The sequence below is a fragment of the Hemicordylus capensis genome, chromosome 1 (genome assembly GCF_027244095.1).
Source record: "Hemicordylus capensis ecotype Gifberg chromosome 1, rHemCap1.1.pri, whole genome shotgun sequence".
Classification (NCBI taxonomy): Eukaryota; Metazoa; Chordata; class Lepidosauria; order Squamata; family Cordylidae; genus Hemicordylus; species Hemicordylus capensis.
In genome coordinates this window covers 452,553,213-452,575,709 of record NC_069657.1, presented here as the reverse complement: position 1 = coordinate 452,575,709, position 22,497 = coordinate 452,553,213, and the positions used below count along the sequence as shown (strand labels likewise).

The window sequence follows — 22,497 nt, the reverse complement described above, 5'->3', positions numbered from 1 at the left end:
AATTGCCTTGGCTGCTTGCTACAAAAGAAAAAGATATTGGGATATCAACTCTACGTGCAGAAGCTGTGAAAAGGGCCAGTTCCATGCTAGGGATAATTAGGGATTAAAAATAAAACTGCTAATATTATAATGCCATTATACAAAGCTATGGTACAGCCACATTTGGAGTACTGTGTTTAGAAAAAAGGCAATTAAGCCAGAGAGACATGGTAGAGGTTTATAAAATGATGGGTGGTGTGGAGGGAGTGACTTTTTCTTCCTTTCTCACAACACTGGAACGAGGGGTCATCCCATGAGACTAATTGCCAGGAAATTTAGGACTGACAAAAGGAATCACTTTTTCACATAGTGCACAGTCTATGGAACTCATCACCACAGGATGTGGTAATGGCTACTAGCTGGGACAGGGCTCACCCTCAGCTCTTGCCTGTGGGCTTCCTAGAGGCATCTGGTAGGTCACTGTGGGAAACAGGATGCTGGACTAGATAGGTCTTGGGCCTGATCCAGCAGGGTTGTTGTTATGTTCTTATGTAGGGAGAATTTTTTCCTCTGTCCACTCTCTCTATTCCACATAGATTTATATACCTCGATCATGTCTACCTGTAGTTGCCACTTTTCCAAAATAAAAAGCCCCAGATGCTGTAGCTTTGCTTCATATGGAAGGTGCTCCAGGCCCCTAATCATCTTGGTTGCCCTCTTCTGCACCTTTTCCAATTCTACAATGTCCTTCTTAAGATATGGTGACCAGAACTAACTATACTCAGTAATCCAGATGTGGCCGCACCATAGATTTGTAAAAGGGCATTATAATTCAACATTTTAATTTTCAATCCCTTTCCTAATAATCCCTAGCATGGAATTTGCCTTTTTCACCACTGCCAGGCACGGAGTCGATACTTTCAACCAGCTGTCCACCACGACCCCAAGATCCCTCTCCTGGTCAGTCACCAACAGCTCAGATTCCATCAGAGTAAATGTGATGGGGGGGGGGCTGGGTGTGTGTGTCCCAATATGCATCACTTTACACTCGCCAACACTGAACTGCATTTTGCCATTTTGTCACCCAAATTTGGCCACTTCACTGGTTACCCCAAGTTCTAGATCATTTATGAACAAGTTAAAGAGCACTGGTCCCAGTACAGATCCCTGGGGGACCCCGCTTCTTAATTCCCTCCATTTAGAGAACTGTCCATTTATTCCTAGCATCAGTTTCCTCTCCTTCAACCAGTTACCAATCCACATATGAACCTGTCCTCTTATCCGGTGACTACTAAGTTTACTCAAGAGCCTTTGGTGGGGAACTTTGTCAAAAGCTTTTTGGACATCCAAGTATACTGTGTCAACCGGATCATCTTTATCCACTTGCCTGTTGACACACTCAAGAACTCCAAAGGGTTCTTTTGTGATAATAGTAGCCACTGACACACCTGTCCTCCATGAATTTGCGTAAGCCCCTTTTAAAGCCATCCAAGTTGTGCCCATCACTACATCCCATGGCAGAGAATTCCATAGATTAATTATGTGCTGTGTAAAAAAAGTACTTCTGTTTGTCGGTCCTAAATTTCCTGGCAGTCAGTTTCATGGGATGACCCCTCGTTCTAGTGTTGTGTGTGAGAGAGAAAAGCTTCTCTCTCTCCACTCTCTCCACACCATGCCTCATTTTATAGACCTGTATAATGTCTTCTTTCCATCAGATGTTTCTAAACAAAAAGCCCCAGATGTTGCAGCCTTGCCTCATAAGTATAAGGTTGCCATCTGCCCCAGATTTCCAGGTATTTGCTGGATTTTAAGCATGTTCCCCAGTGCCCAGTTAGCTCAATAGTTTGCCCAGATTTCCAGATTTCTTTCTTTCTTTTAAAGCTAAGCTGTAGAAGCAGACTTAAGGAGCAAGACATGCAGTCACTATTCCGTTCAACTGCTGGTTTCAATCATAAGAACATAAGAGCAGCCCTGCTGGATCAGGCCCAAGGAAGCCCATCTAGTCCAGCATCCTGTTTCACACACAGTGGCCCAGCAGATGCCTCTGGGGAGCCCACAGGCAAGAGGCATATGCATGCCCCCTCTCTTGCTGTGGCTCAGAAGCAGGTGAAGCACAGGAGGAGGCTGGTAGCTATAGGCTCACAATAACCCGCAAGGAATGTTGCCTTTGTTTTTTGTCAGCAGTGACTTTTACACACAGCAGGCTTTACCGTGGGTTTACCAGGAGGCTTTACTGCGAACTCAAAGTTGTCCCAAAAACCCAACACAAATAGTAGATTTTTTTAAACCCGTATATAAATCGGGCTACTCTCTAACACTCAGTGAAAACCCTGAATTGTGTGTGAACTACTCCCCAGTAACTTGCAGGGACTTCGGGGTAAATCTGGTCTACATGTGAACACACCCCCTCCATTCTGGAGGAGATGTGAATGAAAGGGCTTTAAAAGTCTCATGTGAAAAACTTCCAGGGGATCTCTATAGGGCAGTTGAGCAGATAGTTTGGTTTTGATGTAAATCACTGCCTACCTGTGTATTACAATGTTTAAGGTTTTTGGCTTTATAGTGCAATCCATTCTATGCATGCTTACTTAGAAGTAAGTACTATGATTGGGCAGCAGCGATATAGGAAGATACTGAAAGGCATCATCTCATACTGTGCGGGAGGAAGCAATGGGAAACCCCTCCTGTGTTCTACCAAAGACAACCACAGGGCTCTGTGGGCGCCAGGAGTCGAAATTGACTTGACAGCACACTTTACCTTTACCATTGGTTTCAATCAGATTTTCTCCCCATTAAGTGTGTATAGGACCTCAGCCTTAACTGAAAAAGCTCGGTGTATTTTTTTGTTCTATTGCTGCTATCAATATCTCATACTTAGTATAGTCTCCATTTATTTTCTACAGATATTATTTTGGTTTTGTGTGTGTTTTTAATTTTGCTTTAAGCCACTATGAATTATCCCTGGCTCCTGCTCTTTTATTTTTCATTCATTCATTCATTCATTCATTCAATTTCTATGCTGCCCTTTCTAAAATTCCTCAGGGCGGTCTGCATTAAAATAAAACACACACAATAAAATAATTAAAATAAAAAAACATTTAAACCAGATTAAAAGTCATTAAAATTAAAATTAAAACTAGGTAATAAAAGCCAGGCTAAAAAGAGGGATCTTTAAGGCTCCCCTGAAGGCTTCCAAGGAAGATAATCCTCTTATATCCACAGGGAGCACGTTGCACAACCTAGGGGCGACAACTGAGAAGGCCTGATCCCAGGTCGCCACAAGCTGAACTGGTAGCACCCAAAAACAGAGCCCTCCTGATGATCTTAATGAGCGGTGGGGATCTTGTAGAGAAAGGTGCTCTCTCAGGTAACCCGGCCCTAAGCCATTCAGGGCTTTAAAGGTAATAACCACCATTTTGTACTTTGCCCAGAAAAATATTGGCAGCCAGTGCGACTATTTAAGAACAGGCATAATGTAGACTTTCTGGGAAATCCCAGAGACCAATCTGGCTGCTGCATTTTGGACTAACTGAAGTTTCCAAAATATGTACAAAGGCACCCCTACAGAGAGTGCATTGTAGTAATCCAACCTGGAGGTTCCCAGCTGGTGCACCACTGTTTCCCCATCATTCTCCTCAAATCAGTCACAGCTGGTAAAAAGAATTCCTGGCCACCACCTCAGCTTGAGGCACCAGGGTGAGGCCTTGGTCCAGGAGCACTCCCAAGCTACGAGCCTGTTCTTTCTGGGGGAGTGTAACCTCATCCAGAACAGGAAGTTCTGTCTCATCTTGAAGATTATGACCCCCAACAATGAGCACCTCCATCTTGCTTGGTTTCAGCTTCAGTTTATTATCCCTTATCCAGCCCATTACTGCCTGTAGGCAGGTATTTAAGGGGCTAACACCATTTCCTGATATTGATGACAAGGAGAAATATATTTGGGTGTCATCAATATCAGCCTATACTAGCATTTTAAATCAAAGGTAGTCATTTTGGTGTTACATTTTATGTACTTATCTCAGGATGTAAATTGTGACCATGGCAAGGCTCACACAGGAAAGACTCAATCCCTAGCACCGGTTTTTTAAGATCAATTATAGAATTTAAGGGTGGTGAAAATGCACTCAGCACTGCTCCTCAGTATGAGCTTTGATTTGTTATCTTCACCAATCTTATCTGGTATCTTCACATTCACCAATAAACAGCATATTTAAATTAGCATAGTTAAAGCAATAAATAGCATATTTATTCACCACTAAATAGCATATTCAGGTATTGGGAAATGGAATGGTGTGGTAGTCTGCAGTTTCTGACTTACTGCAATGAAGGCAACCCAAGAACATCAGATTGTTCAGTCTTCCTGCCTGAAGCAAAGTCGGTCTTCTCTTCGAAGCAACGGCATAAAATATCCTGTTTTCAAAAGTGTCTTCAAAGCACTGCTTCAGCTTCTGGGGACGGCCCATTGGCTTGCCAGAGGTTGTGGGGAAGGAATCTCACAGAGGTTTGCAGATCAATCCATTACTTCCCTTTGGGAAACTGGCTTCACTCCTGAGAAGGGAGCAGCATCTTCTGTCAAATATGAAAAGGAAATGGCAGGTTTTCCCCCCTGGAATGGCCACTCTGAATAGGATTAGGGTGAGCAGAAAAGCAGCTTAAGGGCAGTCACCATCTGCAAGCATGAGCATAAGGAGGTTACGGAGATTATGAGCTTCATGATGGGCGTGGCAGATGGGGGCCTCTTGCCGCTGGAGATCACAGTCTTGCCCCCAGATTTGGTCTCTTTGATCTGCAGAATTTAGGACATGATCCTCGGGTTGCTGCCAATTCAACGGGGCTTTCCAGAGAAGTTTTGGAAAGCCTTTACATTTCGTCTTAGTGTGGTCTGGACCATCGTAAGCAGCTGATTGGAAGAAGCCTTATTCTGACTCTTTTTGGAGTTGCTAAATTTGTTTTAGCCAAGGATCAGAAGCCTTCAACAGTTCCGTTGATAAAGGAATGGCTGGGTGAAGTTTTTAAGTACTGTGCAAAGATATGGCAGAGAAGGATGCCACTTTGGGCACTTTGTGGTATATAAATAAATAAATAAATAAATAAATAAATAAAAGTTTCTTGAGGGTTTGACCCCTCAGTGTTGCTGGCAGATAAATGGAAATTGCTCGTCGCCTACTGGAAAAATACTATAGATTTAGTTTCGCGTGTAGACTTAGTATAAACAGGGCTGCTCAACTTTGGCCCTCCAGCTGTTTTTGGACTACAACTCCCAGAATCCTCCGCCACAGTGGCCAACAGTCAGGGACATTATTCCCTCTAAGGCATGCGCACATGTGCACACTCACAAGCTTTTTGATGTCCGCTCGCTTAATTTTAGATCCCACTCAGGTTGAATCAGGAAGGCCCCTCTCTGAATGCATGTGTGTGTACACTGCCTTGAAACTGCTGCCCAGAACAGAATGCATTCCATGTACAGATGAAAAAGATTAGCAGGAACAGTGGCCAGGGATGATGGAAGTTGAAGACTACAGGGATGATGGAAGTTGAGGCAAGACTACATCACCTGGGGCTTTTTATTAGAAAAAAGACGACTGCGTGGAGACATGATAGAGGTCTATAAAATCATGCATGGTGTGGAGAAAGTGGAGAGAGAGAAATTCTTTTCCCTCTCACACAACACTAGAACCAGAGGTCACTCAATGAAATTGATTGCCAGGAGGTCTAGGACCAACAAACGAAAGTACTTTTTCACACAACGCATGATCCACTTGTGGATCTCTCTGCCACAGGATGTGGTGACAGCCAGCAACCTGGATGGCTTTAAGAGGGGTTTGGATGACTTCATGGAGGAGAGGTCTATCAATGGCCACTAGTCGGAGGGCTGTGGGCCACCTCCAGCCTCAAGGACAGGGTGCCTCTGAGTACCAGTTGCACGGGAGTAATGGCAGGAGAGAGGGCAGGCCCTCAACTCCTGCCTGTAGGCTCCCAGTGGCATCTGGTGGGCCACTGTGCGAAACAGGATGCTGGACTAGATGGGCTTCCTTGGGCCTGATCCAGCAGGGCTGTTCTTATGTTCTTCTTATGTTCTTATGAAGGCCAACTTCTGCAGGAGGGCCGAAGTTGTGCAGCCCTGCGATAGACTATAAGTAGGCGTTATCAAACTTGGCTCCCCAGATGTTATGAGACTATAACTCCCATCATCTGCAACCACAATGATCTTGTGTGTGCGTGTGTGTGCGCGCGCGCAAAATAGGTGTATTCTTTCACTAATACTGGAGCTCTCCTCTCTTCCTGCCCTGCTCTTCAGGGTGCATGCCATTTTTAACCCTCAATACCCCTTCCAGACAATGTCATGTATAAGGATTGCCCTAGAGGATAAGGGTGAGCCGGTCAGGTCTTCCAGTGAGGCTATTTACTATTCACGCCACCTAACCCAGGATAGGGATGCACAGCCTGGCTTAGACTGCATGTGAGAACCACCACGATTGGGCCCTATCCCAGTGCAGCACCAACTAGCCTGGCTTTTAAGCCCGGCTGTTGGCTGAGGGCAGGCACTCCCTTAACCCTGACTACCTACTTGTGTGCAAACATGGTCTGCTTAAGAACATAAGAACATAAGAGCAGCCCTGCTGGATCAGGCTCAAGGAAGCCCATCTAGTCCCGCGTCCTGTTTCACACAGTGGCCCACCAGATGCTGCTGGAAGCCTACAGCAGGAATTGAAGACATGCCCTCTTTCGGGCCGGCGGCTGGCATCCCTATTTTTAACCCCGTCCCCATCACTAATCGGCACCTGACCGTGAACTCTCGCGAGAACTGCCACACATGGGATTAGCGATGGGTACGCCTAGGGGAAATAAATATATAGATAGTCAAATTAAAAACCTGTGTGAAAAAATGAGTCTTCATGGACTTCTTGAAAGTTGTCGGAGATGGTGAGGCTCTTATTTCAGCAGGGAGCACATTCCAGAGTCTTGGAGCAGCCACAGAGAGAAGGCTCTTCCCTGTGTAGCCGCCAGATGGTAGCAACTGTAGACAGACCTCTCTAGATGATTTCGATGGGTGATGGGGCTCAAGGCAAAGAAGGCATTCTCTTAAATATCCAGAGCCTAAGCTGTTTAGAGCTTTTTTTCTAGAAACTTAGGAACATAGGAAGCTGCCATATGCCGAGTCAGATCATTGGTCTATTTAGCTCAGTATTGTCTTCACAGACTGGCAGTGGCTTCTCCAAGGTTGCAGGCAGGAATCTCTCCCAGCCCTCTCTTGGCGATGATGCTGCCAGGGAGGGGACTTGGAACCTAGATGCTCTTCCCAGAGCAGCTCCATCCCCTGAGGGGAATCTCTTCCGGTGCTCACACTTCTAGTCTCCCATTCATATGCAACCAGGGCAGACCCTGCTTAGCTAAGGGGACAAGTCATGCTTGCTACCACCAGACCAGCTCTCCTCTCCTAAACTTATTGGCAGCCAGTGTAGCTCTTTTAGTATAGGAGGAATATGGTCTGTTCGAGATGACCCAGAGACCAACCCGGCTGCCGTATTCTTTGGAGGCCCTCCTCCGGGTGCCCCTGCCAAACGAGGTGAGGCAGGTGGCTACCAGGGAGAGCACCTTTTCAGTGGCTGCACCCCATTTATGATATAGCTTCCCAGTGAGGTTTGCCTGGCTTCATCACTTTGTTCTTTTAGATGCAGCTTTTCAGATTTGATATGATTTTTAACTAATTTTAAAATGAGTTTTTAATGCTGATAATGTTGATAATGAGTTTTTAATGCTGATAATGTTTTTTATTTTGTATTTCCCAATCACTTTTTTGTCTGTTATTATTACAATTTGTTATGGGGCAGCTAACAAATAATAATAATATTAATTCTCCAAGACGAGCCATGCGTGGGGACATGGTGGAGAGGCGGTGATTGGCTGACAGAGTTTGCAAGCAGACCCACCTGATTGGGCAGTGGGGATTCCATATGCAGATAGGGAGAAGGAGCCTGTGAGAGCAGAAGCACCATGGTGATTGGGCAGTGGGGATTCCATATGTGGATAGGGAGGAGGAGCCTGTGGCACTGTGGTGATTGGGCAGTGGGGATTCCCTATGCAGATAAGGAGGAGGAGCCTGTGATGGTTAAGGTCAGTTGGAACGCAACTGTTATTGTGTGAATTAAATGAGGAAACAAGATGAACAAAATCTGTTAACTCAGGGAGGGAGGAAGAGAGAGAAAAAACATGAAGGGAGGGGGAAGAAAGAGTGGGGAAGAGCGAGTGGAGGAGAGAGAAAGAGAAAAAGAAGGCGGGGGGGGGGGGAGAGAGACAGAAGGCAGGGCAAGGGACGGGCCCGAGCCTGTCAGCAGCCTGGGGGGAATGAGGCCATGGTGGTGGCAGCAGAGAGGAAAGGCCCGGTCAACCATTGCTGTTGCTTCTGGGGGGAGGAGCAGGAGTGGGGTTCAGGTGCGGGTGGGGAGGTCTCTGGGGATAGGGGGCTGCAGCTGGGCCAATAGGTGGCAGGAATGCTGCAGCCACGACCAAGAAGGGTGAGGGGGGTGGAAGCAACCAGAAGGAGGAAGAGCAGGAGTGCAGCTCAGGTGAGGGTGGAGAGATCTCTCAGGTGAGAGGAACCATCAAGTACTAATGCGCAGATGCTCTAGAGCGCGCAAAAGTTCCAGCATTGAAGCTGAGAGAAATAATCCCTGCTAACTGGGCAAAGAGGCGCCTTTTACTGTGGTGATTCTCTTTATTTAGCAGGGGGAGAGTAACTGGCCCTATCCACCCCCAGCCCAGTACTTCCAGTGACTGTTGCTGGTGTCTGTCTTACATTTCTTTTTAGAATGTGAGCCCTTTGGGGACAGGGAGCCATCTTATTTGTTTGTTATTTCTCTTGCTAAACCGCCCTGAGCCATTTTTGGAAGGGCGGTATAGAAATCAAATTATTAATATTATTATTATTATTGCAGCGGAGCCCCTCCAGCCAGAAGAGGTGGGTGGACGGCGGGCAAAGCCCCGCCAGCCAGGAAGAGGAGGTGGTGGCGGGGAGAAATAATGGCAGTGGTGAGGAGGTGGACAGACAGCGGGCAAAGCCCTACCAGGCGGGAGGAGGAGGTGGGAGGAGGCGGCAGGATGGCCTGGCCCTGGCCCGCCCAATGGGGAGAGCTATGGGGGGGGAGAGCTGTGGGGGGCAGAGTAAGTGAGCTGCAGGGGGTGGGGGGAGGGAGCAAGCGGTGGGGGGAGGGAGCGAGCGAGCAGTGGGGGAGCAAGAGGGGGTCGAGGGGTGGGGGAGTGAGAGGGGTATGTGAGTGGGGGGAGGGAGTGAGGGGTGGGGGGAGCAAGTGGGGGAGGGAGGGAGGGGCAGGGGAGCGAGCGGGGGGTGTGAGCGAGCGGGGGTGGGGGAGCGAGTGAGCAGCGGGGGTGGGGGAGCGGGCGTGGGGAACAAGTGGGTGTGGGGCGGGGGGAGCGGGCGGGGGGAGTGAGCAAGGGGCGAGGGAGTGGAGCGGGCAGGGCGAGCGAGTGGTGGGAGCGAGGGGGCGGGGGAGCGAGCGGCGGGGCCGGGGGGAGCGAGGGAGCAAGCAAGCGGCGGGGTGGGGGGAGCGAGCAAGTGAGCGGCGGGGGCGGGGTGAGTGAGCAAGCAAGCGGCGGGGGAGCGAGCGAGCGGGGGGAGCATCCGAGCGAGCGGCGGGGGGCAGGGAGAGCGAGCGAGCGAGCGGCGGGCGGTGGAGGGATCGAGCGAGCTGCGGGCGGGGAGCGCGAGTGCTGGGGGGGGGATGCCACAGGCTCAGTGCACAACTGCACAGATGCCCTGTGCGGGGTCAGCTAGTAGTAGTAGTAGTAGTAGTAGTAGTAGTAGTAATAATAATAATAATAATAATAATAATAATAATATGATGATGATGATGATGATGATGATGATTTACCAAGTGCCGTTTCTGGACTGTGTACAAAGGCAGCCACACATATAAAGCATTGCAGTGGTCAAGTCTGGAGGTTACCAGCATATATACCACTGTTCTGTGGTCATCTATCTCAAGAAATGAAGGTGTATCCGCCAAAGCTAATAGAAAGCACCTCTGGCCACTGCCTCAATCTGGGACAAAGGGAGAGGTTTGGATCCAGAAGCACTCCCAGACTGCGTAGCTGTTCCTTCTGGGGAAGTGTGACCCATCCAGAATAGGCAGATCAAAATCATCTCCTGAGTTCCAACCCCACACAATAAATATCTGGATTCAGTCTCAGTTGGTTATCCGTCATCCAGCCCATCACCACCTCCAGGCAGGCATTTAGGGAGATTATGCCTTCTCCTGATGATGCTGACATATTGAAGTATATCAGATATGTTTTTATCTGAATTAGTAATTAGACCATAGCAAAACAAACACTGATAGTATACACAGCATTGAAATCATAACATCATGCAATCTAGCAAGCCATTGCTACAATAAAATTACAAATTTTAAAAAAACTAAGTAAACATAGCAGCAATAGTCACCAATAATAAAACACAATAAGAGCTAGCTTTAAAAAACACTATAGAAATAAAATGTCATACAAATCCAAAGCAGTTGTGAATAAAATAAAATAAAATAAAATAAAATAAACCACAGAGCTTGTTTAGGGTTGCAGGCTTATTTTACTTTCCAGTTTTATGATTCTGCAAGAGATCCAGCAATGGAGGGGCAGTTACATGTCTGTGGGGGGGGGGCGCTTTCCCCCAAACACCACCTCTCTGACCGGGGAACAGGCATTTTTGGAATGTTCTCTCCCAGTCAGCATAAAAACATAAGAACAGCCCTGCTGGATCAGACCCAAGGCTTATCTAGTTCAGCATCCTGTTTCAGACATTGGCCCACCAGATGCCTCTAGGAAGCCCACAGGCAGGAGTTGAGGGCATGCCCTCTCTCCTGCTGTTACTCCCCTGAAACTGGTACTCAGAGGCGTCCTGCCTTTGAGGCTGGAGGTGGCCCACAGCCCTCCGACTAGTAGCTGTTGATAGTCCAGTGCTCCATGAAGTTATCCAAACCCCCCTTAAAGCCATCCAGGTTGTTGGCTGTCACCACATCTTGTGGCAGAGAATTCCACAAGTTGATTATGCGTTGTGTGAAAAAGTACTTATTATTACATAGTTTGGGAGCTGTCTTCACTAACCCTCTCCTCACTGTTAGAACATAAGAACAGCCCTGCTGGATCAGGCCCAAGAAGTCCCATCTAGTCCAGCATCCTGTTCCACACAGTGGCCCACCATATGACTCTGGGAAGCCCACAGGCAAGAGGGATGTGCATGTCCTCTCTCCTGCTGTTGCTCCCCTGCAACTGGTATTGAGAGGCATCGTGCCTCTTAGGCTGGAGGTGGCCTATAGCCACCAGACTAGTAGCCATTGATAGACTTGTCCTCCATGAATTTATCTAAGCCCTTCTTAAACCCATCCAGGCAATTGGCTTTCACCACATCTTGTGGCCAAGAATTCCATAGGTTAATTATGCGTTCTGTGAAAAGTACTTCCTTTTATTGGTCCTAAATTTCTTGGCAATCAGTTTCATGGGTTGACCCCTGGTCCTAGTGTTGTGAGATAGGGAGAAACATTTCTCTCTCTCCACACCATGCATGATTTTATAGACCTCTATCATGTCTCCCCTCCGTCGTCCCCATTTTCTAAACAAAAAAGCCCCAGGTGTTGTGGTCTGGCCTAGCCTCATAAGGAAGGTGTTCTAGGCCCCTGATCATCTTGGATGCCCTCTTCTGCACCTTTTCCAGTTCCACAATGTCCTTTTTGAGGTATGGTGATTAGAACTGTACACAGTACTCCAAATGTGGCTACACCTTAAATTTGTATAGTCTGGCTACTACCGTTATTACTATGGATATTTATATACCGCTCTTCATCAAAATTCTCAAAGCGGTTTACGTACATAGAAAAATAAATAATACATAAATAAGATGGCTCCCTGTCCCCAAAGGGCTCACAATCGTAAAAATAGCTCCATTCAAGGTCAATTTTGTTTTGTTTTGTTTTCTGCAGCATTTTTCTCTGATATATGTATGTTTGTTATATAATATAAAATGTTTGTTACGACTGTTTTTTATGATATAGGATATGTGATGTGACTATTTTAATTGCTGTTTAAATAATTGGGGTTGGAGGTGGGCAGGGGAGGTTTGCCTGAGCTGTTATATGTATTTTAGGCTGTTTGGGTTTCAGTTTCAGTCCTTGTGCATTATGCTGTTTTGGTAGTACAAGATTGGTTGCTTTTTTCCATTTAATGTTATTGTAGAATCCAGAGGTCCCAGCCACCTAATGGTGCAGTGGGGAAATGACTTGACTAGCAAGCCAGAGGTTGCCGGTTCAAATCCCTGCTGGTATGTTTCCCAGATGATCAGAAATGCCTCTATCAGGCAGCAGCAATATACTGTAGGAAGATGCTGAAAGGCATCATCTCATACTGCGTGGGAGGAGGCAATGGGAAACCCCTCCTGTATTCTACCAAAGACAACCACAGGGCTCTGTAGGCGCCAGGAGTCGATACCGACTCGACGGTACACTTTACCTTTAGAATCCAAAGATAAGAGTTTTGGCAGGCAAGAACAAGGCAGTGGACTAGAATCAGGAATATTTATGGTTTAATGAAATAGATAATATTTACAGAGAGACAAGTGCGGATTGCTTTTCAGTGCTCTTACTGCTGGCTGTTTGTTAGCCCCGCCTCTACTCCAGGACTGGACTAAAAGTAACTAAAGCACCATGCAAAAGCTGGCCTGGATCAAGGAATGGATTAACCCAAAACACCCCTGTGTTTTATTTCTGACTGCAAGCCACCTCAGACAATTAGAGAGTCAGGATATAAATGTCTAAAATAATAATGCTGTAGGAATACTGGTGAGAGCTGTTCTCTGACATGAGAACAAGAGCATCAGAACATCATATCAGAAGATTGTAGGATCACCTGAAATGCCAGGGGTTCTGAAACTTGGACCCTCAGAATGACGTCGCTGGACTTCCACTCCCACCAACCGCAGCCACCATACAGAATCCCTGGCCAGCATCACATGATCCCTTGGTACAACCTTGAGGTAGGTGTGAGCTAGACACCTCGACCAGGGACAAACTCTCTGTTGTGTCAGAGTCCCATGATGAAAATTCCCAACATATTTTTCTTCTTGTTACACTATCTACCACGGCGGAGGCGTGCAGGGATCAAAGGGTATAGCCCTTTGACCCAGGGCCAATTCCCTGACTTGAATCATCCCCCAATCTGCTGTTACCCACAGCAGGGAAAATGTTCCATTTGTGCCTGTACATTCTCCAACTGCAGATAATTTAAGCATTGTGGGTGGGAACTGGCACGGGGGTCGGGGTGGGGAGAAGGGTTGGACAGACCCCATATTCCTGATCCCTCTTGGGGCCCTGTGAGTTGCTTTCACAAAATTACGTTGGGAGTTCAGGTCACAGAACACCAGCCCAGCCTGCAGTTTGGCACCTTCCAAGAAGAGAAACTGGGTTTTCTGGGTCAACTTGACATCGATACCTGTCAAGATCCTAGAACAGATTATCAAGCAGTTGGTATACGCACACTTAGAAAAGACTGTGGTGATTGCTAAGAGCCAGCGTGGATTTATGAATCTGGCATGATTGGTTCTAGATAAAGTTTGTCTAGGACAAATCATGTCAGACTAATTTTATCTTCTTCTTTGGTACAGTTATGTGTTAAATAGATCCAGTGGGGTGCCGTAGACATAGTGACTGACATTCTGTGCAGTGTGAGAGCTGTGTGTCCACGGAGGACTCTGCATAGCAGCTCTGCCTAGCACTCTGGTGAGCAGGAAAAGGTGCATAGATTGCAGGGAGCTCTCCTCCCTCTAAAAAGGTCTTTTTGGCTTCAGGAATATGTCCCTGAAGGCCACACAGCTCTCAAGGACATACATAAACACCATGCTGACCACGCTAATGATGCCCGTGCATGTGTGGATGTCATGTGCATTCTCGCACCACATGGGGGTGCTTGGGCTCAGCGCTGCCCCATCAGGAAGCTGCATGGGGTGGTGGAAGGCAGTTAAGGACCTGCTGTCCTCTTTCTTAAAGCTCCTTCTCCCTGCGCCGAACTGGGTCCATGCACACCCCTAATATGACAGCCGTCTTCAAATATCTGAAAGTCTGTCACCTACAAGAAGGAGCAGATTTGTTCTCTGTTGCTCCTGAATGCAGAGCTAGAAGGTTAAAATTCAAAGGAAGCAGATTTAGGCTAGACATTAGGAAGAATTTCCTAGTTGTAAGGGCTGTTTGACAGTGGAACTGTCTGCCTCATGCAGCGGTGGGCTCTTCTTTGCTGGGGGTTGGGGCTGGACAGCAATCTGTCAGGGGGATGCTTTGTGCTTTACTGCACTGAGAAGATTATTGGACTAGAAGACCTTCAAGATGATCTAACCAAGTCTATGCTTTTCCAACTCAGTGGAAATAGTATTGAGAGTTGCCAAACCAATGTAATAGGAGCTAACACAGCCATAGCATAGCTCTCTTGCAATGCTCAGAAACCTTGCTGGGTTAATGACTGTTTCAGAATGGGCCAGAGGTCAGTTATCTATTTGCCTGGGAGTTGTTCACACATGGCTTTATGCCGCGGGATATCCAAGGAGCAAATCTACTTCGCAGTAGATTTGAAGCAGTTACATTCAGGGGATTAGATGGACAGTTTACATAGCCGTAGGCTCCTCCCTGCACTCCCTGTGATCTTTCTCCTATGTGCATTTGCACTGCTTGCTCTGTTTTTTTCCTTCAACCAATCACATCCCAGGAGAAGGTGTGAGACACCTCCCTTCTGTATTACTTTTTTTTTAGTTTGACAGCCAGCAGGATTTCCACAAAAGTGACAAGTCAAAACAACAGAATGCTTAACCCCGACCTGCACTCTCCATTGTTAAGCTTCGAAACATCTGCATATCCAAACATCTGCATATGTAAGCTGTGTTCCTATGGTGACCAAACTTGGAAGCATAGGAAGACACACATTTTGCTTGTGCATGAGTTTAACTCAAGATCATCTGGAGAGGTTCGTCTGCAGTTGCCACCCACTCGTCCGGTGGCTATTCGGGGACGGGGCCTTCTCCGTTGCTGCCCCGGGACTTTGGAACACGCTCCCTGTTGAAATAAGAGCCTCCCCATCTCTGGCAACTTTTAAAAAGGCACTGAAGACACATTTCTTCACCCAGGCTTTTAATTAAATTTGTAGTTTTAAAATTTTAATACTGACTTTTAAATGTTTTAAATGATTTTAATTGTTAATTGATTTGACGTTTTAAATGATTTTCACTGTAAACCGCCCAGGGACGCAGGTTTTGGGTGGTATAGAAATATTTTAAATAAATAAATACATAAATACATAAATAAATACATAAATAACTCGGGGATTTCTCCCTCCCTCCCCCTCCCCTTCTGGACTCCCTTCACAGAATTACATCAATCTGCCACAACCACTTCCTCTTGCAGTTGCAAATCACTCAGAGAACACATCAGACTGAGCTGTCAAACTCTCCTTTGCTGACACTTGGTGTTACAGAAGTCCACCCAGCAGACATTTTTTTAAAAAAACACAACACAAAAGTGCTAGTAAGCCAAATTATCGGCAACGGCCCCACTGCACATCAAAGAAAAATGTCACCCCCCCCCTCCAGAAGCCGCTGGAAATACAGGATTTTTTAAACGCCGGACATACTTCGGGCTAAGCCAAAATGTGCAGCCTCGATTCAGGGGGAAACAGAGTCCTGTCTGTACTGGTCACTGATAGCCTGCAAAAACTTCGGGGTAAATCCAGCTAATATGTGGACTGGCACACTCCAATCCGGAGTGGATTCAAAATAAAAACTCTGTCTGTAAAGCCTCCTGGGAGACACACAATTAACTACTGTGTCTTTCTCTAGAAGCAGCATCTAAGCCTAAGCAGAAATCCTGTCCCAAACCATCCAGAGTTCTGCAGTTGTGACATATAGTTGCACCAGTTACCCCTTGTGTGTTGTGCTTTAAGTTACCTGCCATAGAAAGCAGGGCTTCTTACAGAACCTTTCACTTTCCTCATTCATTCTAAGCTTGTGCATCGCAAGCCAGCGTCTCCTAGCAACCTTTTCCGAGAGGATGGCCAACTTATCCGCCGAGGGCGTTGAGGCAGTCATACAGCTGGAGGTAAATAAAGAAAAGTTGGAGCTGATTCTTGCTGTGGGGGGCGACAGGGAGGGGAATCCCGGAAATATGATACCTTCACCCTCGCCAGTCTCCTGGTTTTCTCGTGAAACCCGGCATAATGCCCACAGAAACCTGCAGCAAACTTTTGAAACCAAGATTCTGGCTGGATTTGGCTGTCTATGGAGACCTCACCCCAGAATTCATGCTCTGAAAGGGAATATTCCAAGATTTTAGGGGTTTAAATTCTAGTGGGTTTTTAGTTTTGGTGTGTTTGTTTTTTGCGTGTGAGCGTGAGAATCTGCGAGGGGAGCGAGAGAGTGGTTGAATGTGGATGGCAAAATAATTCTGATGCAACAATCTAGTGATTGGATTGTCGGGTTGTTTTGATGCGTAGATTTCACTTTGATACTATATTGATGGTTATATTTTAGATGTCGGTTGTTGATTTTTCCAAGTTTGTTTTTTTGCCAGGGACTTGTGGTTCGGAAAGGGAGGTGCCGCCAGCATTCGGTACCTTGGGAGCTACTGGTCCTTCCTGGCTAATCTCCAGGCCTTGAGGCTTGCTCCCCCCTCCTTTCATGCCAGCCAGTCCTGGAAATCTGGTTGCCTGAGCAGGGTGGCAGAGTGGCCACGCTCTCTCTGGGTGCTCAGGGTGGCTTGTGCTTTCTCTCCCATTAATTTTCCCCCAGTCCCTTCCCCCACAACGCAGTGCCTCTGGCTCCTCTCTTGTCCTGCTGTGAAATTCTCCTGGAATCTGGTGTTGATAAGCCTGTTAATGCAAATTTTTGTATAAGCTGCCATTTTGTGACCTCTCTGCCTCCCCAAACTGCTGTTGTGTCCTGGTAGTTCCCAAAGCTCCTGGGAAGCCTCAGTTGGCTCTTCCTGCTGTTGCAAAGCCTAGAGTGGATACAGGGCCGGATAATTCATTATTATTTTTATTATTTTTTATTTATTCAATTTTCATACCACCCTTCCAGAATTGGCTCAGGGCGGTTTACAATGAAACAAAGACAGTTAAAAACAATCAACAATTGAAATTATAAAATGCCATAAGACATCAAACAATAAAACAATTTTAAAATCGTGAAAAACAGGTACAGTTAAAACCCTTTAAAAACCCTGAAAGGCCTGGCCAAACAGATAGGTCTTAAGGGCTCTCCTAAAAGCCAATAAGGAGTTCAAATTACTGATTTCTGCAGGGAGCGCATTCCACAGTCCTGGAGCAGCTACAGAGAAGGCCCGCCTCTGAGTCGCCACCAGATGTACCGGTGGTAACTGGAGACGGACCTCCTCAGATGACCTTAACGTGCGGTGGGGATCATGCAGAAGAAGGCACTCTCTAAGGTAATCTGGGCCTAAGCCGCTCAGGGCTTTAAAGGTAATAACCAGCATTTTATATTTTGCCTGGAAACATATTGGCAGCCAGTGCAACTGTTTCAAAACACAATAATGACATGCTGATGCACTAAACCAGGATGGGCAAACTCAGCTGTTGTTAAACGCTTCCAGGCTAGATTCAAGGTGCTGGTCTTGACCTTTAAAGCAGTTTGGAGCTGGACTACATTCACCTGTCAGACTACATTCTCCCATATGAACTCTCTAGTCATCATCTCAGGGCCTGCTCATGGCCCTGCCACTAACAGAGATCTGGTTGGTGGGGACTAGAGACAGGACCTTTTCGGTTGTGGCCCCTCAGCTTCAGAAAGCCCTCCCCGGAGAGCTTTGCCCATGCTCCCTCCCTCAACGTTTTTAAGAAACAACCAAAAACACATCTTTTAAAAGAGGCTTTTAAATGTTTTATCTGCTGCTTATATCTGGTGGGTTATTTAGTTTTTATAGGTCTCAGTTTTTAGTTTTTCAAATAGCTTTTAATTTGAAACTTTTAAAAAATATATAATTTGAATTGTCATTTTATCCTGGGCTTTAAAGTTGTTTAACTTAACTTGTTTAATTTTATTAGTCTCATGTTTTATGTGTCATAGGTTGATACAAAGGTTGATACATTGCTGTGTACTAAACATCTATCCTGTTCCTTTTGGGGGTACTTTTTAAAAATGCACAGAGCAAGGTATCAGGCCTTTATTAACAACACACCGCTGCTGTGGAGACAAACGGGGTGTGTCAGCAAAGATGTAACATTCATTTTTGCATGTTTGCTTTCCTGCATGTGAAGGGAAATTCTCATGGACAAAAGCAATCACACAAAAGCCGTCACTGCAGAAGCAAAAGGAACTGGACCTGGCTGGGCTATTTTAAAATAAAATTCAGAACTGCACAGGCCTTGGCAGGCTTTGATCACTTTTGTTGAAAAGTGGTCTATAAACACTTAAGGTAATAGTAGTACAATAGAACAGAAGAACAGCCCTGCTGGATCAGGCCCAAGAAGGCCCATCTAGTCCAGCATCCTGTTTTGCACAGTGGCCCACTAGATGCCGCTGGAAGCTACAGGCAGGAGTTGAGGGCATGCCCTCTCTCCTGCCATTACTCCCCTGCAACTAGTACTCAGAGGCATCTTGCCTTGGAGGCTGGAGGTGGCCTTTAGCCCTCCGACTAGGAGCCGTTGATAGACCTCTCCTCCATGAAGTTATCCAAACCCCTCTTAAAGCCATCCAGGTCGTTGGCTGTCACCACATCTCGTGGCAGAGAATTCCACAAGTGGATTATGCCTTGTGTGAAAAAGTACTTCCGTTTGTTGGTCCTAAATTTCCTGGCAATCAATTTCATGGGATGACCCCTGGTTCTACTGTTATGGGAGAGGGAGAAAAATTTCTCTCTATCCACTCTTTTCACACCATGCATGATTGTGATTTGAGTGTGATTTGCACATCTAGCATGCACTGCCATGACACATAGGGATATAGGGAGCTGCCATATACTTCGACCACTGGTCCATCTAGCTCAGTACACCAGGCCTGCTCAACTATGGCCCCCCAAAGTGTTTGGACTACAACTCCAGTTTTGTAGTTTTTGGACTGCAGCTCCCACAATCTGTAGTTTTTGGACTACAACTCCCATAATCCGCAGCCACAGTGGCCAATAGCCAGGGATTATGAGAATTGTAGGCCAACATCTGCAGGAGGGCCTAAGTTGAGCAGCCCTGGTCTATACAGACTGGCAGTGGCTTCTCCGAGGTTGCAGGCAGGAGTCTCTCCCAGCCCTATCTTGGAGATGCTGCCAGGGAGAGAACCTGGGACCTTTTGCATGCAAGCAGGCAGGTGTTCTTCCCCATCCTCTGCAGGGAACATCTTACAGTGCTCACACGTCTCCCATTCAAATGCAAACCACGGCAGACCCAGTTTAGCCAAGGGAATAATTCATGCTACCACAAGACCAGCTCTCCTCCCATCAACATTTCCCTCGTCTGGGCACTCATACTTTGTTGCCTGGAGTCACATTACGTGGCATTTAGAAGCCTACACAGAGTGGGAGAAAATCCTCAGAATGGGGAATTTGATAGCACTATTGCAGAAGAGCATGAAGATTCATTAGTGACGTAGGGATGTGAGGACTGGTCTGGTGGTCCGATGGTCTGGAGGTTCGGTCCACAGGTTTGGGGGTTCGGGATCGAACCAAACCCCGCCCCCGAGTTCCGTCCAGACCGGAACTGAACCTCCGGACACATACACCATTTTTAAAAAAATTCTAAAATAAATGTAAAGTACCTTTAGCCCCTTTGAGAGGATTCCTGTATGCCACAGAGAGGTCTGCAGGGGTTTCCCTTCCCTATGCTGGCCTCTGACGTCACTGCCGCGGCCCGGGAAATTGATCGTTTTGGGCCCGTTCGGGCCTCTATAGTAGGCATGTGTGTAAATGACTCCTGCAAGCCCTGGCATGACTCAGGGCCTCGCAGAGGTCATTTGAGCATGTGCGGTGGCCATTTTGGAAAAAACAATTGATCATTTTGACCCAGGGCCTCGCAGAGGTCATTTACGTATGTGTGGCAGCGGCCAAAGTGGCCGCCACCATGCACTATAGAGGCCTGAACGGGCCAAAAATGATCAATTTCTCGGGCTGCAGCGGTGACTTCAGAGGCCGGGGGGGGAGAGGAACTCTTGCGGACCCCTCCCCCCTCACGGCATACAGGAAGCCCCCCTAAGGGGCTAAAGGTACTTTACATTTATTTATTTATTTACAAAAATTATTTAAAATTTGACTGGACCGGACCGGGGCGGGGCGGTGGTGTCAATGGGGGCCGGACCGGACCGGACTTGGCTGGTCTGGTTCGAGTCCGATCTGGACTCGAACTGAACCGGGCAAGCAGGTTCTGTGCACACCCTTATAGTGAAGACCTTGTGGAGAGTACCAGTGGAGTTTGTGTGAAGTGTCTTTGGCAGAGGGAGGAGAACGGGGTCCCCTTGGGTTCTAGAGGAGCCTGGACGTCTTACTTTACTTCTCTCATTGTTATCAGTCGCTTTGAAATGTGGTTTATTTAGAATCACAATATTAGATGCCCAGGATGTGCAGCCACCTAATGGTGCAGTGGGGAAATGACTTGACTTACAAGCCAGAGGTTGCTGGTTCAAATCCCCGCTGGTATGTTTCCTAGACTATGGGAAACACCTATATCAGGCAGCAGCGATATAGGAAGATGCTGAAACGCATCATCTGATACTGAGCGGGAGATGGCCATGGTCAACCCCTCCTGTAGACTACCAAAGACAACCACAGGGCTCTGTGGTCGCCAGGAGTTGACGCTGACTCAACGGCACACTTTACCTTTAGTTAGAATGTATACCAAGAAGGAGGAACGGTACCACCAAGACTGGAAGGATGCCAGCATGGCTAACAGGTAACATCAAGGAAGACATAAAAGGGAAGAAGACTTCCTTCTGAAATTGGAAGGCCTGCCCAAATGAAGAGAACAGAAAGTAACACAAATCCTGGCAAAAGAAATGCAAGGAGACAAGAAGGGAGGTGAAAAGAGTGTTTGAGGAACATTGAGCTAAAACCATCAAAGGTGTGATAAAGGCATGTTGGGGATAAAAGCTTCTTGGGCCTGATCCAGCAGGCCTGTCCTTATGTTCTTACTTTTCACATCATCTAACATAATACAACTTTTGCATGACTTGAATTTTTGAGCTGGATAAATATCTTTCCAGAACGGCATATTATTTCCTTGCAACTGCATGTTTTGTGTTGACACATTTTTTAAAATTGTGGGTCCAGGTGTGTGTGCACTGAGCAGAACAAGGCCTCTTAAGCCCAGGGAATAATGACCTCCACCTTCAGGTGAATTAACTCCGGAAAGCAGGACAGATCCCAGCAGGAGTCTCCTCTCCGCTGCGGCTGAGCGCTCATCTCCAGCCCCCACGGCAGCCTCCGGTCGGTTGGTGGCTCTCTTGGTATCAGCTCTTGCTTATCTCTCTGCTCTCCTTTTATTTTGGTTTTTTTTTTTTGCTTTCAGAGTCCATGATCCCTTGTCATAATGGCGAATGTTCCTCATAGCTGTGGAACTGAGGGCCTACTTTCTGACCAGAGTGGATTCCTCCTGTGTTCTTGCAATGTCTATAAATAGGGACCAGGCTTTGGAGTTGGAGCAGCTGCACAAGCCGTTGATTGATTGATTGATTGATTGATTGGAAATATTTATATCCCGCCCCTCCAGTACCATGCTACTCGGGGTAGCTATGAGCAATCCATGTTGCTGTTCAGGGTGGGAGTGAGGGGTGTGTGTGTCAGTATTGTTATGAGCTCCAGATAAACAGTGCACCGCTCTGGGCAGGGGGAGCCAAGCTCAGGCTCTCCAGGGCGCTTTCCAGATTAGCTGCTCAAAAGCGGCTAAATGCCTCGTTCAGGCAAATCACAGTCAAGACGTAAAACCTGCAGGGGGAGCAGTCTTGCGAAAACTAACAACCTGGAAAAAACAACACCTTTTTTACGCTGGATAAATGACGTCATAGCACTAAATCACAGCGATTAAATTCGAAATAAGGCATCCGACATATGAACGGCATCCTGCAGTCAGTGTCGGGACTGCGGTGTCACAGCACAGGAAGTGTGGAAGCACACTTCAGAGATATGTCCTGACCCCGTTTTAGGGTCTAACCTGGAAAGCACCCCGATGTGGTTGGACTGCAACACCCATCATCCCCACCTAGTCCAGATGGCTACAGGCTGCCTCCAGCCTCAGAGGCAAGATAGCTCTAAATACCAGTAGCAGGGCATGGACAGCAGGAGAGAGGGCCTGCCCTCGCCTCTTGCCTGTGGGTTTCTCAGAGGCATCTGGTGGGCCACTATGTGAAACAGGATGCTGGACTAGATAGGTCTTGGGCCTGATCCAGCAGGGCTGCTCTTATGTTCTAACCCTTATGTTATGGAAGGTACATATGTTATTCTGATGGTGGTCAGAGGCACTCTTACCCCTGGACTTCTCACGACC

General features: G+C 47.0%; 2 protein-coding genes across 9 annotated transcripts in view; one reads left to right on the top strand and one right to left on the bottom strand.

The window, feature by feature from the left end:
• Nucleotides 1–22,497, bottom strand: part of SOX7 (SRY-box transcription factor 7) — a 161,577-nt gene that overhangs the window by 61,576 nt on the left and 77,504 nt on the right. The window lies entirely within an intron of this gene.
• The window catches only part of C1H8orf74 (chromosome 1 C8orf74 homolog), a 54,026-nt gene continuing 39,568 nt past the window's right edge, over nucleotides 8,040–22,497 (top strand). The window contains exons 1-2 of one of the 8 annotated variants that reach the window (XM_053248903.1): nucleotides 8,040–8,094; nucleotides 16,025–16,118. In XM_053248903.1, the coding sequence (XP_053104878.1) occupies nucleotides 16,071–16,118 (48 nt within the window). In that variant the 5' untranslated portion in view covers nucleotides 8,040–8,094; nucleotides 16,025–16,070. Of the gene's footprint in view, nucleotides 8,095–8,507; nucleotides 8,570–12,816; nucleotides 13,019–16,024; nucleotides 16,119–22,497 lie in introns of those variants that run through there. The other 7 variants (XM_053248918.1, XM_053248877.1, XM_053248909.1 and 4 more) reach the window with 7 other exon arrangements.